We start from the raw sequence: 16302 nt of genomic DNA on the forward strand, positions 1-16302 counted from the left end.
TGTTTTTCTCTAATTTGTATTGTTCTGAAGGGACATGTCCAAATTTGTTTGTCCTGAGTCTGTTCACGTACGTAAGAGGGGACGTCATTCTATTGGCAAAAATCACGAGCATGACCCTAAAGTGGCAGCTACCAGCCTACCACAATACCACCACGGTCTCTTAACTTTTCTGCAATTATAAAGCTTTATGATATTATGATATTAGGAAGCTCGGCTCATACTTTACTTGCTTGTCCTTTTCATATCATGGGGGAACATTGGAATTAGGAAAAGTTGCCTTCCTGCTCAATATAATTTCCTCCAAGTGATGATAAAATCCAGAGTGTTTTCTGTCTTCTGACAGTTCCAAGTAGTACTGCCGAAATCACAGCTGATATATAAAGCTCCCATCCATACATACATACATAGCTACAAATCTAGTTCTACTAGATTTTGAAAGATTTCCCAATTTGTTAATTTATTTGACTGTATGATTTTAATTATTACAGTTGTTTTGGGACCTTGAGTTACATTGTAATGTTATGAACGTGAGAAGTGGTGGCCCATAGTACATTAGAAAAAAGTATGTAAATCTACAGGACTCACAGAGAAAGAAAGTCGTGAGTAGATATCCTATTAATTATTAAATTCTTTTCAAGCATTCATGATTAAATGCTACATTATATAGGCTTTTGTTATTGCTCGGCTACCGTTTTGCCATCCCCCGACGCCCTAGCTAGGCTTTCAGTACATGTGAATAGCGCATGCTCGCACGTGAAGAGACAGAGCAGTGCTCAAGATCGATCATGTTGGAGAGAGACGTCTATGCATTAAAATACCACACACGCATCTACCTCTTAGCTGAACCAACTTACTCCAAAGGCCAAAAGTAAAACTCACGGATGGGATTGAAAGTAATGTTTTTTTTTTTGTCTTTTTACCCTTGCTATTTTATCAAAGATTCCTTTTGATATATACCTTTCGTCTAATGCATATGTATACCTAAATACTCAAAACTAATTCAGAGGATGTAAGAAATCCAGAAATCTGAAACATGTGTGGCGCAGATTAGGGGATAGATAGACAATAAACAAGATTTTTTTGTCCATCTGGGGCATATTGCATGCAAAACTCAAACCATTAATTTGATTAGGCACAACCTCATGAATGAAAACAAAACAAATATATATGACATAAGACACCACGTCACATACCAATAGAGGCAATCTGTACGTGGGTCCCCAGTACCACTCTGAAAATTTGCCTCTGCCATTTCCTCTGTCCTCAATCTGATCGCTCCACTATATATTGTCCTACCGTTTAGAGTACTAGTACTAGTATGAAAACCACGTTACAGATGGAGTTGGACACACAAAAAATGGCTGATGATGAGAAGCAAAAGAAGATAGAGGATGAAAACAAGACGAAGCGGCAGCTTGGAGGAATCAAAACCATGCCATTCGTCCTTGGTATGCTCGCATTATTCCAATACTCGTGTTAAAGTCGTGCAACTTTCTTTCTTTGCCTTGTTTTTATTTTTTTAACCGCGGGGGGGGGGGGGGGGGGGGGGGTGTTCTCTAACCGGGACGTACGATATAGCTTCTTGAGTGGTGTTGCTGTATGCTCTAAAACACAGAGAGAGAGAGAGAGAGAGAGAGAGAGAGAGATCAGAGTGACCCAACTTATTTTAATGAATCTGTAAGCGCACGAGTCCCCCTAACTACACATTGTGATCTCAGATTCTCACTGCAACGCATAAACAAAAAGAAAAAAGAAAGTTGGTGATATTTGAAAGGAGAGGTTGCGCACTCCCACGGTATATTTTGAAGTACATTTAACTAATTTTTTTTTTCCATGTAAAACAGCGAATGAAATGTGCGACAGATTCGCCACAACTGGTTTCCATGCCAACATGATAACGTATTTAACACAAGAACTGAACATGCCGCTAGTAAAGGCATCCAACACCCTCACCAACTTTGGTGGAACTGCCAGCTTCACCCCTTTGATTGGTGCTTTAATTGCCGACTCCTTTGCCGGGCGATTTTGGACCATCATGGCCGGCTCCTTTATCTATGAACTGGTATCTATCTCTTCAATTCCTTGGTAAAACAACCGTACAATGAGTCACAAGTGTACAGTAAAGCCCACCATATTATGCGCGTGTGTGTCAATCAAGTTGCTTAATATCCTTGTGAGTCAGAGTACTCATGTATTATGACTAGCTTTGGTTACATCTAGTAAAAAAAATCAGTGGATGCATCTTGTTAAGAAACGAACGGATGAGAACCATACATTCATTCACTCAATCGATGTCACTTATACAGTTACTGGAGGTAAGCCAAACTCTTGTTATATATTAGTTAACGAGAAATGATTTGTACAAACTCTAATAACATAGAGTCCGTGTAAGGCTTTATAAAAAAGTGAATCTTACTTTAAAAAAAATATAAAAAAATTATTTTTTATTAATGAGACTCACTTTTTTTACAAATGATTTGCCCTTGACTTATCTATTTGGAACTTGTAACTATCATTAAACCTTAAACCACTCTCACCAACATTTGTTCAATTTCGAAAAAGAAAAAAAGCATATTTGATTTAACATTTAACAATTTGTCATTGTTTGTAAAACTGAAGAACATTTTCAAGTCTCGCAGGGATTGGTGAGCATAACCATATCAACAATACTGCCAATGTTCCACCCACCACAGTGCCCGAGTCAAACGAACTGCAAGGAAGCTTCAGCATCGCAGCTTTGGGTCCTTTACATCTCTCTCCTTCTTACATCTCTCGGTTTGGGTGGCATTAGGCCTTGTGTCGTTACCTTTGCTGCAGACCAACTGGACATGACCAAATCCAGTGTTGCATCTCGACGTTGGAATTTCTTTAATTGGTACTACTTTTGCATGGGAATGGCAACACTGACTGCCCTAACTATTGTAGTTTACATCCAAGATAATGTGGGTTGGGGCTGGGGTCTTGGAGTCCCAACCATAGCCATGGCCTTGTCAATTTTAGCCTTTTTGGTGGGTTCTCCTTTTTACAAAAGATTAAAACCAGGGGGTAGCCCTTTGGTTAGAATGGCTCAGGTAGTTGTTGCAGCCACGAAAAAGAGGAAAGAAGCCTTACCAGTAGACTCGGCTCTCTTGTATGAGAATAGAGAACTCGATGCTGATATTTCTTTGCACGGAAGGCTTACACACACAAATCAATTCAGGTAAGCATGCTCCGTTGTATAACATCATTTCAAATGTTAAGCATGCTTTACAATCGAAGTGACTTCATGAATCATTAATTTGTACGTAATGAGTTGAGAATAACATGATAATATAGACGAAAGAATAGAAATTCTACATGTCACATATCAATTGAATGGTTAAACTGCTGGGCTCGTATATGACTGCTGCAGGTGGTTTGATAAAGCTGCCATAATAACAGATGGCGAAAGAACAGATTCAAAGCCACCAAATTTATGGAGGATTGCCACAGTCCATCGAGTGGAGGAGTTGAAATCCATAATCCGAATGCTTCCTATATGGGCAGCAGGAATTTTACTAGTCGCCTCATCTTCACACCAACATAGTTTCACTATTCAACAAGCTCGCTCCATGAATCGTCACTTGTCCCGTTCCTTCGAAATCCCTCCAGCCACTCTATCCATCTTTGGCATCGTAACCATGCTCAGTGGCCTTGTTCTATACGAACGCCTCTTTGTACCCTTTGCTCGTCGCTTCACTAGAAACTCATCAGGCATCACATGCCTGCAAAGAATGGGTGTAGGCTTTGCGGTAAACATTCTTGCCACGGTTGTCGCATCATTTGTTGAAATCAAAAGAAAAGCAGTGGCAGCCAATCACAACTTATTGGATGATCCAAAAGCAACTATCCCAATAAGTGTTTTTTGGTTGGTGCCTCAGTTTTGCCTCCATGGGGTAGCAGAAGTTTTCATGTCTGTCGGGCACATGGAGTTTCTTTACGACCAATCACCCGAAAGCATGAGAAGCTCTGCAGCTGCTCTTTACTGGATAGCAATTTCCATGGGAAATTATGCAGGCACATTGATGGTTTCACTTGTTCATAAGTATTCAGGCAAGAAAAGCAACTGGCTTCCTGATAGGAACCTCAATAGGGGAAGATTGGAGTATTATTATTGGCTTGTCAGTGGAATCCAAGTCATAAATCTCTTGTATTATGTGGTATGTGCATGGTTTTATACTTACAAGCCCTTGGAAGAGAGATGCAAACCGGAGGAAGTAGTGGAGCTGACTAAAGATAAAATCCCATCTTTCGTCTCGGATAAGAAAAGCGATGAAGAGGCAGAGCTTCCAAGAAATTAATGACAATACTTGATTAATTTGGGTTAATGTGGATATGTAAGATATTACTTGATTAAAATAATGTAGCAGAATGAAGCTTGATTTTTGATTCTTGATCCCCTTCTATTTAATTAAGTGAAGCAAGGAAAACAAACAAGTTTTCCAACTTAATTACTTATCTCTTTTATACAACATGTCTCACATCCAAAAATGACCAGCCACTGCCTGCGCATGGCTGCATGGGGATGAGTACACACAAACACGACAGAGAGAGATCAGAGAGACTCAGATTTTGTTTGACAATTTCAAGAAAGTAAAACTTTGATTTGAAAATTTTAAAAAGTGAATGACGCGTTGTCTTTAATATATGAATATTTTTAAATTTAAAAATGAAGTCTCATATGCCTATAAATAGCTCATTTGGGATCTTCAAATTTAGAACATATTATTGCAAGTTTTACAACATTCATTCGAAGCTTTCAATCTCTCTTCTCTAAGCATTGAGCCTTAACCTTTGTTCATTTTGAGAGAAACATAGTTTTACGTTGTATTATTTTTATTCCACTCATTAAGGAGTATTTTCTTATAACCTACCAACTATCAGCTCTTGTATCAGTAAAATATTGTGTATAACCCTTGTATATATAGAAGGTGTTCTACACAAAGAATAGACATTGAATCATCACGTGTAAGATGATTGCAAGTGTAGATCAGGGTGTTTTACACAGATTCTTTGTAGTGGTACTGTTCAAAGGTGTAATAGGTTTTTATCTCCATTTGAAGGAGATTAGATAGTGAATTTGGGAATAGTCCTCAAGGGTAGCTCGAGGCGAGGACATAGACAGTGGGGCTGAACCTCCTTAAAATACTAAGTTTGCTTCCTTTGACCCTTATTCTTTATTTTTACTGCTACATTGTATTTTATTCATATTTTATATTATATATTTGGTTTATAATTACGAATTTTTAAATACAACTCAATTCACCCCCTCTTGTGTTAGTCATCTGGCCAACAGATTATTTACCACACGTGCTTTTTGGTTGGTAATAAGACTTTTACCCACGTTTAAAACTAGTTGCAAGTGATTTGGCTGGAAAAAGTGGGTCATGCTGTTGGCGTAAGTGTTCTATCTATGGCATTAACCATGTAATCTCTACAAATTGAACAATAGAAAAGAATTTCACAGCAAATGGTCATATGTGTTGTAGTGAATAATAATTGTACATTAAAAAATAGTTCTATATATCCAATGTAAAAAAAGAAAAAGAAATTGGTGCAAAAGTGTGCAAACCATGGATAATTGGTGCCCAAAAAAGTAAAATAAAAATAAAAAATAAAAAATGTCGGTGATTCGTTCTCGCTGGAAAAAAACTAAATCGTAACATTGAGTTTATATTTTATGGCTTTGAATAAAAAAGTATTTATTTTGTGTCTTGATGGAGGAACATACATTTTTAGTTTTGAATAAATGAGTTTATATTTTATAAAAAATTTGAAGTATATAAATACGTTATGAGAGATGATTTTAGATTATATGAGTTAACTCTCCGGACTTTTGAGAATGATACGTTACATGCAAAGAATAATTCTAAAAGAATATTAAATCTTTTTTGGACAAGGAATAATAATTGTACATTAAAAAATAGGTCTATATATCCAATGAATAAAAAAGAAAATACGAATTGGTAACATATAAAAAGAACCAGCAGAATTAGGTTCATCAAAATGAGCAGACCAGAGATTATCAACTACTACAACACACACCAAGAAATAATCAAATACAAGAAATTTGGTTATCTTTACAGAAAACACATAATTTTAGATAAGACTTCTTATAGTTATTATCTAATATGTACAATAGCTTATTACATTAATTAAAAATCATAAAAACCATCCATGTACGTGTTTCTACAGTACTTTCGATCTGCCACAGGTGAATTAATTAAGCCGCGGGCTAGGCCAAGAATGCATGGACTTGTCTCAAAGTACTAAAAGACTCTTCGATCCAAGAATGCTTGAAAGTTATCTGGGGGTATATAATTAAGAACGTCATCGATTTCATCTTGTGCAGCTTGTAATTGATCCGATATTGATACTACCGAAAAATTAGAAGCTTGTTCCGATGATGGAATATCAGTGATCCCCGTATCCAATAATGCTTGTTCCGATATTGATGGGTCAGTCCTCGGGCCGTGCTGCACATGATCATCATGACCGCTTGTAATGTACCGATAAAATGGACTGTAATAGTATATGAAGAATGATAGAATAGGGGAAGTGTTTAGAAGAAAGAATATATTGATAACAGGTATATTCGAGGTATACCCAACCTCCTTAGCTCAGAGAAAAGCTTTAGACAATATTCAGCAAAGACGTAATACCACCTCCCCACCCACTCGCCCACTATATTCCCTTACAGACAAGTAACAAACTCACCCACTAAAATGCTTACACCTGGAATTCAAAACAGAATACAAATGATAAAATGGTAAACTAAACTTATAGAAATAACTAACTGATCTTCTAGAATAAAAAGCCAGAATCCACGATTTCTGCCTTCAAATGCTCCAAAATGCTCCGTTTCTCGTATGGGCCCCTGGTCCCCTTTGTTTCAAACTTCACTTTCTACCTTCAGCCTGGCCCAACTACTTGGGCTTCATTACAAACCCGCCCACTTAAAGAACCTTGCCCACAAGGTGTGGGTAAGATTCTTGAAGTGCCTTCAGACTCTCCCATGTATTGTTCTCGACCGAAGCCCCGACCCACTTGATGAGCACCTCCGTGCGAGCTTGATGACCATGGCGAACGATGCGGCGATCGAGCACTGTTTCTCGTTCGGGCTGTACTTCTCTGGCATCGTTGACAGGCGGAAGCGACAGAAGGGCTATACCTGTGATCCCAACTTTTGTTTGAGGCAAGACACGTGGAATACGGGGTGGATCCTTGACCCCGACGGCAGCTCCAAACGGTAAGCCACGATTCTGAAAAAGCAGTGGTTCTATCCCATACAACACCTAGAGGGGGGTGAATAGGTGCAGTTCAAATTTTGAAAGTCTTTTCAATATTAGAAACAAATAAACAGTTAATCAATGTACAAAAACAATTAACACAAGGATTTGGTCACGAAGTGGAAACTCATTTGAAGAACGTCTTCAAATTCTAAAACCACTCCGGGTGTAAGCCACCACCTAAAATCCACTATAGAAAAAGTTTATTACAACCAATTTAGAGACACTCACAAAACGTTTGTAGTTTCTAAACTTGGCTTGCAACCTCACGAGTGACCCACTCGATCTCTACACGCATGTAGTGTCGGAACTCCGACCTTCTATAGCTTTCCATGAGAACCTCTCGATCTCTGCATCAACAGCAGCTCCAGAAACCTTCTGGCCAACAAAACGTCCACTTCAATGGACTTTGAATGAGATTTGATCTTGAGAGTGGTGTGGTGGATATGTGTTTGTCCAAGACAGATTCACAAGGGAGGAAAAGGTTTCTCTCTTTGGCTCTTGAAACACTTAGGGTTTTGCACTATTTTTCCACACGCCACAGAACAGAAATGATTTGTTCTATTTATAGTCCCAGCAAGTCACGACGCTCAAAACATAATCTTTAGGTTGTCTTGAACATTGGCTCGAGCGAGGTGTCGAGCGAAGGTTGAGCGCACGTTATCTTCTAAAACCGCTCGAGCGAGATGTCGAGCGAAGGTCGAGCGAACGTCTCTGGATGAGTTCTGCTCGCGCGCAACATCGAGTGCACATCAAGCGAACCACTCTGGATGGGTTCCGCTCGAGCGCCACGTCAAGCTCACCTCGAGCGAACCACTCTGTTTGGTTTCCGCTCGAGCGCTGAGTCAAGCGCATATCGAGCGAACCACTCTGGATGGGTTCTGCTCGAGCGCCACGTTAAACTCACCTCGAGCGAACCACTCTGTTTGGTTTCCGCTCGAGCGCTTAGTCGAGCGCACATCGAGCGAACCACTCTGGATGGGTTCTGCTCGAGCGCCACGTCAAGCTCACCTCGAGCGAACCACTCTGCCTGGGTTCCGCTCGAGCGCTGAGTCGAGCGCACATCGAGCGAACCACTCTGGAAGGTTCCGCTCGAGCGCCAGGTCGAGCGCCCATCGAGCGAACCTCTCTGGAAGGTTCCGCTCGAGCGCCAGTCGAGCCACGTTGAGCACACTTCAATCTTTTTCACGTACCAATGCATCAACACTTGTTACAACTCAACTTTACATAGGTTTTCACAAGAATATGCCAATTAACTCATTTTTCCCTCAACAGATTCCCACCCGCTGCGCCACCTTGAAAGGTCCATAAAACCTGGGGGATAACTTGAGATTGTGCCTTGTAGCTACTGTCCTCTGACGGTAAGGTTGTAACCTAAGGTACACCCACTGCCCCACCTCGAATTTCCTCTCCGTTCTGCGTTGATCAGCGTATTTCTTGAACCTTTGTTGAGCAAATGTTAGATTTTCTTTTAAGATCTACTTGGTTTGTTCTCTGGATCGAAGTATCTTGTTCACTGCCTAGTTAGAAGTTGTACCAGGCACATATGTAGTTAACTTTGGGGGTTGATAACCATATAACGCCTCAAAAGGCGACATCTTGGCAGAGGTGTGGTAGGAAGTATTGTACCACTACTCAGCCAGAGGAAGCCATTGAACTCACTGTTTTGGTTTAACCCCCACGTAGCATCTGAGATACCATTCCACAGCCTTGTTCAAGGCTTCAGTTTGACCATCACTTTGGAGATGGTAAGCTGAGCTGTAGTTCAAAGAGGTTCCCTGTAGTGAAAATAAGGTTTTCCAAAATGAGCTCAGAAATGTAGGATCACGATCTGAGACAATGGATTTTGGAAACCCATGGAGCTTGAATACCTCCCTTAAGAAGACCTGAGCTACCTCACTGGCAGTGTAAGGGTGTGACAGACTCATGAAATGGCCATATTTTGTGAGTCTGTCAATGACTACCAAAATTACATTTGCTCCTTTTGCTGATGGAAGACCCTCTACAAAGTCCATATAAATTTCTTCCCATGCTTGCTTTGGTATGGGTAAAGGCTGTAAAAAACCTGCTGGATAAAGGGTCTCATGCTTGTTAGCTTGGCACACATCACAACACCTTACCAAGTTCTTGATATCTTTTTTCATGCCAACCCAAAAAAAATCTCTTTTAGCTCTTTGGTAGGTTTTAAGAAACCCTGAGTGTCCTGCTTGTGGGCTGCTATGAATGAACTGCAAGACTTTCTCCTTGAATGCAGAATTAAGGGCTATCACAAACCTCCCCTTCTTAAGAAGCAGCCCCTGCTGCAAGGTATATCCCCTTGGAACCTCCTGGTGACTTTTGAACTTACTTAAGAAGTCTATTAATTCGGCAGCAGAAGAATAGCTCTGCCTTAGTTCTTCGATCCAGTCAGCCGTTGGAAATGAAATGACTGCTAGCAGCCTTTCTTCTTCAAGTGTTTCATGCCTTCTAGAAAGGCCATCTGCCACTTTATTTTCTCTACCTTTCTTGAACTCAATTCTGAAATCATACCCCATTAGCTTCGTTATCCATTTCTGTTGCGCTATAGTCTCCACCTTCTGCTCTAGCAAGTACTTAAGAGCCTGCTGGTCTGTTTTAACAGTGAATGCTCGGCCCAATAAGTAAGGCCTCTATCGTTGCACAGCTGTCACTAGGGCTAAGAATTCCCTTTCATAGGTGGATAAGGCCAAAGCCTTGCCTTTTAGGGCCTTACTGAAATATGAAATGGGTTGCCCCTCTTGCATGAGCACTGCCCCTATACCACTCCCACTAGCATCACATTCTATGATGAATGGTTTAGTAAAATCTGGGAGTCGTAAAACAAGGGGCTTAGAAACAGCCCCTTTGAGGTGCTGAAAAGCCTCTTGAGCTGCCGCATTCCAAGTGAAAGCATTTTTCTTCAAAAGGGCAGTTAAGGTGGCCGCTATAAGTCCATAGTTTCTGATGAACTTGCGATAGTAACCTGTCAACCCTAAAAAACCCCTTAAAGCCTTTATATTGGTAGGAATGGGCCACTTTACCATGGAGGCGACCTTGTTTGGATCAGCCTTAACACCCTCACTAGACACAATGTGTCCCAACTACTACACTTCCAAAACCCCAAAACTGCACTTGGACAGTTTAGCATAAACCTGGTTGAGAGTTAAGACTTCTAACACTTGCTTCAAATGGCCCACATGATCCTCCATGCTTCGGCTATAGACAAGGATATCATAAAAAAAATCAGAACAAACCTTCTTAGAAAAGGCTTAAAAAGTTCATTCATAAGGCCTTGAAAAGTGGAGGGTGCATTGGTGAGCCCAAAAGGTATCACAAAAAATTCATAGTGACCTTCATGAGTACAAAAGACAATTTTGTGAATATCCTCGGGAACCACCCTAATTTGATGGTACCCAAACCTTAAATCCATTTTAAAAAATACTACCGAGCCAAAGAGCTCATCCAACAACTCATCAATGACGGGAATAGGGAACTTGTCTTTCACTGTCTCTTGATTTAAGGCCCTATAGTCTACACAAAGGCGCCAGCTACCGTCCGCCTTTCTGACTAGTAAAACAGGAGAGGAAAAATGCCTTGAACTAGGTCTAATCATCCCTGAACTGAGTAATTTAGTGACGATTCGTTCTATTTCAGTTTTCTGGTAGTATGGGTATCGGTATGGTCTTGTGGAAATAGGTTGGATTCCCTCCTTGAGGGGAATTTTATGATCATGGGTTCTCTTGGGTGGCAATCCCACTGGTTCCTCAAAAACCTTCCAAAATTGCTGTAATAACAGGTTAAGGTTGTTGTTTAGGGTAGTGTTTGGGCTATGGTTGGTGTTTAGGTTTGAGCTCACTGCACATAGCTGGATAAAGACCCCTTTTGGCCCATTCATACTGTTTAACAACACCCTCCTGCCTTCCTCAAATGAAGGCCTCCCTAACTGAAGGCCTTTTAACTCCACCAATCTGCCTTGCCATTGGAATTGCATGAGTAACTTGGAAAAATTCCAATTGATAGTTCCCAGATTTTCCGGCCACTTTATTCCCAACACTGCATCACACCCACCCAAAGCCAACAAATAAAATGGAACAATAAACTGATTACCTTGTAATTTGAGTGTTGTTTTTGAACATGCTCCTGCACTAGTCACGACATCACCATTTGCCACTTGCACTTTTAGCCTTTGAGTATGGTCCACTTGTAACTTCGCCTTTTGTGCTATGGAATGATCCAGGAAATTGTGAGTGCTCCCTCAATCCACCAAGATCAACACCATTTCTCCACCAATGGAACCACTGATTCGCATGGTGTTTGGGTTAGGAGTTCCTGTGATGGCATTGAGTGAGATTTCCAACTTTTTTGCTACTGGTTCACTTTCCTGCACCTCTTGAGAATCGAAATAAAGTTCTTCTCCCTTATCATCCAGCTCCTCCTCACAACCTTGGAACAAATACATTTTAGGGGATTTGCACACATGATTAGGGTTCCATTTCTCTTCACAGTGGTAACACAGTCCTTTCTTTCTCTTTTCATCCATCTGCGATGAAGGAACATGCCTTCCTGCCTTGAACAACTTCTGTCCAGGCCCTTGAAATTGGGTAAAATGAATCCCAACCCCAGAACCCGAGCTGTATGAGGGTGGTTGCCTGTCCAGCCAACCTTTCACTGATTTCTTAGAGCTGGTCTGGTACTCCTCTTGGATCTTAGCGAGGCCAAATGCTACATTGAGAATCAAGGGATTGAACATCCGCACGGGAAGGCGGATTTCATCCTTCAAGCCACTAAGAAAACAACTTAGCTTATAGCCTTCAGGAAGTCCTTTCAATCAGAGAGGGACTCAAATTGGGCCTTATATTGTACTACTGTGGACACTTGTTTGAGTCGAGTGAGGGCTTCCATGGGGTCATCGTAAGCCGTAGGGCTAAATCGTAGTAACAAGGTTCTAGTGAAAGTATCCCATGTATTAAATTGACCGGTTTCAACTGCATCTTGATACCATACGAGGGCCTCCCCCTCCATGTAATATGATGCCATTAACATTTTCTGTCCAGGTGGTGTCTGATGATAGTCAAAATAATGAGAGGCTTTGAAAATCCAACCTGCTGGATTAGTGCCGTCACAGTAGGGAAAATCCAACTTCACCCCACGGTAGCCTTCACGCCTGAACTCCTGGAAGTCCCTATCCTGCTGTGCATTGAGGTCACGGTGGACCACCTGTGCTGTTTGGTTGGTCACCGAAGTCTTCACCATTTCGGTGAGTTGAGCAATGTCAGTACGCATGGAATGCATTCTCTCCTCCTGTTGTAGCATACGTTCTTCCTGTGCCTCCTGCCTCTGCAGGACTTCTTGATGCTTAGATCGAGTATTGTCAGCCATTTGTATAACTAGAGAGGATCGGTGCTGATGATACCAATTATAATGTACTGCTTGTAATGTACCGATAAAATGGACTGTAATAGTATATGAAGAATGATAGAATAGAGGAAGTGTTTAGAAGAAGAATATATTGATAACAGGTATATTCGAGGTATACCCAACCTCCATAGCTTAGAGAAAAGTTTCAGACAATATTCAACAAAGACGTAATACCACCTCCTCACCCACTCGCCCACTATATTCCCTTACAGACAAGTAACAAACTCACCCACTAAAATGCTTACACCTGGAATTCAAAACAGAATACAAAGGATAAAATGGTAAACTAAACTTATAGAAATAACTAACTGATCTTCTAGAATAAAAAGCCAGAATCCACGATTTCTGCCTTCAAATGCTCCAATACGCTCCGTTTCTCGTATGGGCCCCTAGTCCCCTTTGTTTCAAACTTCACTTTCTACCTTTAGCCTGGCCCAACTACTTGGGCTTCATTACACCACGGTACCTTATTCGACATAAAGTCCAGCTTTGAAACTGTGCGTAGTTGCATAAAATAACGTCAATGATGATTAATTAGAAACTAACAATTAAATTAAGTGATGGAGCTATATATATATATATATATATATATATATATATATACCTGTATTCGTGCATAATCCAGTCGGTTTTGGTTGCTTCTTTCCGGATTCGTTCTTTGTTTTTGTATTTAAAGAAGGTGAGCGACTTCATGTAACCCACGAGGTGGCCCTCTGAGTCTTTAATTTCAATGTCTCCGGTGTTAGCCTTCAACCACCCTCCGTCAGAATCCCCCTCTATATCCCTTTTGATTCACTTCCCATTACCGTTTCTAGATACTGGCTCTCTCTTCACGAAAAAATATCGGTCATTATTCACGGTCATGTATGCGGGATCATTACCATCTACATGCACCAAGTTTCCAACCAACGAGAGAATCATGATCAGTACTGTACGTACGTAGAAGATTAGAATTAAAAACGATCGCAAAAAAGATTATCATGAGAAGAAACGAAGGTACTGGAAGAAGAACTTACGGTGAAGAAACCATGGTTCATGAGCGTAGACGTCGGCTTCAACGATGGGACCATTTGGTAGATCCAACCCCTGTATTTTCCGCCAAAGATAAAAGGACACCAACACTTCGTCTTTGGGATCGAACCTGAACCCCGATGGGGAAAGATGTACACCAACGTCTCGACATCTCCATTGCAGCTCGATCTCTCCACTCTTTGGTTTTCTCTCTCTTTCTGATCTTTCTCTCTTTCTTTATCTTGAATGCAGATAGATTTTTCTAATTTCTTTGTTCCGGGCAATGAACGCTTGCCTCTGCATGCATGTATGTATGTGTATATATATATATATACACAAATAACTTATAAAAAATGATAAGCTGATCACTTTCTTACAATTAAGGGCAGACTCCTTTCATCTCAAGGACAGTCGGTTTGCAGGTAATTCATGAAACGATCGAGTCAAATCCTTTTTCAGGTGGGCCGGGTCGTTTATGTGCTAATTAATTTCTGGTTCCATACTTTTGGGTAGGTAAATTAATTAAATCGGAGTCATGTAAAAGTACATAGTTTATTTGCTTGAGACGATCATACATCATGTATTTCAAACAAAACTCTTTTAATGCTATTTTACAATTATCTTACAACGTCTTTCTTACACACTTCTAAATACAATATTATTAAATACGATATTATTAATATTAAAATTTTGTTTGATTTTGATGAGTTAATTAATTGAGTTCAAAATTAAATGCATTAATCATTTTTATCCAAAAAGTTGAGTAAAATTCTAATAGTACCATAATCTTATTATGCTCAGTTGATTATATGGTGTACTTGATCCTAATTCGCCACTATAAGAAAAAAGGGCCTTTTTCAACGTCCAGTTTGGTAGCAAAAAGTGCTTGAAATCGCCGCATTTGAATATTTTCGTCGATTTTTAATTCGCTGCATGTTGGTTGGTATTATCTGTTTACTTCTGTGAAGAAGCAACAAAACTGAAAAATCGTCCCAAAAAATGATTATTTCCAGCGATTCCCCCCCCCCCCCGGTGCAATAACCCAAAGTTTCGCCGTAAATGGACATCCTAGATTCCTCAAACTATTGTTGGAAAAACTTAATTCCAGCGTATAATTTTCGTCGCAAATGATAAGGAAATCGCTGCAAATGATCTGAACATTTTGCATCGATCATATTTAATCGCCGCAAATACTGTTCTTTAGGAAAAATCAGTGCTATTACCGGGAGGGATTGTGGTCGGAAAAAGTATAGACTTTGTGGGAAATTGTATGTTTCCCACCAATTTGTGTCGTAGGAGACCCGTGTAATAAAATTGGTGGGGAAAAATTCTTTTTCCATCAAATTTTGATTTCATGGGAAAATCCATCCTTTTTGCCACGACATGAACGACAGATAAAGTATTTAAATTTCGTGGCAATTAAGTTCACTAACATCAACTCGTGGTCAGTAATAATGCCTTTATCCATTGAAGAAGTTTGTGGAAAATCAACTATATCCATAAATTTCCTTCGTGGCAAAATATGTGTCTTTTAAGTTTTACCCACAAATTCGATTGTGGTGAAAAATTATTCTGGATGATCAGTTCTGTTGGAAATAAGTAATTCCCACCACAATCATCTAGTATGATGTGGTGGGAAAAAATACCATTTAACTACTGTGGTGGTTAAAACCTTTTTTTCTTCATGACAAATAGGGTTTCATCTAGTATGATGTGGTGGGAAAAAACTCTTTGCATTCCCCATGGGAAGAGGTTGTGGCAAAAAGTGTTTGCCCATAACATATTTTATGGGAAATACATATTTTCCACAAAATACCTATTTACGAAGAAATATTATCACGGGAAATAATCACTTATGGCAAATAAAAAAGTATTTGTCACGAGTTGCATTTGTGGAAAATGCTAAGAGATTTAAAAAAAAAATTGTAAAATAAAAAAGTGAGATGAGCCATATAATCTATTCAAGCTTTATAAGATCAACATACAATTCATTCAAAGCACTCATTTATTTTTACAAGCTTCATCCATACCCAATACATTTAATACACATAAATTTCTCTATTAAACCAACATCATCATCATACTGTATAAACTCACTACAACTCCATCACTTAATCCCAACACTTCAAAACAATTCATCTTCATCCCAACTCCATTCCATGCTCAAACATCAACACAAGTGAATTAGCCACTTCATTCCATCCACTCCATTGCAATCCAAATAGACTATCGCCCAACCAACAAACAAAAAACAAATCCACTTTAGAACCATAAAATAATGCACATATATGATTGCTTCTAATTAGTGCAACCGAATTAAACATTCATAAAAACAAAAATATGAAAGAGAAGTGCAATACATAAAATAGTGGGGCATGGTTTAAAAAGAAATATCAACACAGATAGAAAGAGAATAGAAATAGAAATATTAAATATTCAAGATCTAACATAAAAAGGCCTATGAAAACATATGCTGTTTATTTTATTAGATACAAAGTCCAAGGTACTTGTCTAATTCAACAAAAAAGGGTTTTTAATTCATTTAACACTCGAGCCCAACCTAAATCCA

At 39.7% G+C, this 16302-nt stretch overlaps 1 protein-coding gene across 1 annotated transcript; it reads left to right on the forward strand.

Annotated features, from left to right (window-relative positions):
• Nucleotides 1–1245: 1245 nt before the first annotated feature.
• LOC121234224 (protein NRT1/ PTR FAMILY 3.1-like) lies at nucleotides 1246–4405 on the forward strand. The gene is made up of 4 exons (XM_041130088.1): nucleotides 1246–1448; nucleotides 1845–2062; nucleotides 2640–3199; nucleotides 3392–4405. The coding sequence occupies exons 1-4, from the start codon at nucleotides 1319–1321 to the stop codon at nucleotides 4317–4319; spliced, it is 1836 nt and encodes a 611-aa protein (XP_040986022.1). The 5' UTR covers nucleotides 1246–1318; the 3' UTR covers nucleotides 4320–4405.
• Nucleotides 4406–16302: the final 11897 nt, after the last annotated feature.

This window comes from Juglans microcarpa x Juglans regia, chromosome 1D (assembly GCF_004785595.1).
Source record: "Juglans microcarpa x Juglans regia isolate MS1-56 chromosome 1D, Jm3101_v1.0, whole genome shotgun sequence".
Classification (NCBI taxonomy): domain Eukaryota; kingdom Viridiplantae; phylum Streptophyta; class Magnoliopsida; order Fagales; family Juglandaceae; genus Juglans; species Juglans microcarpa x Juglans regia.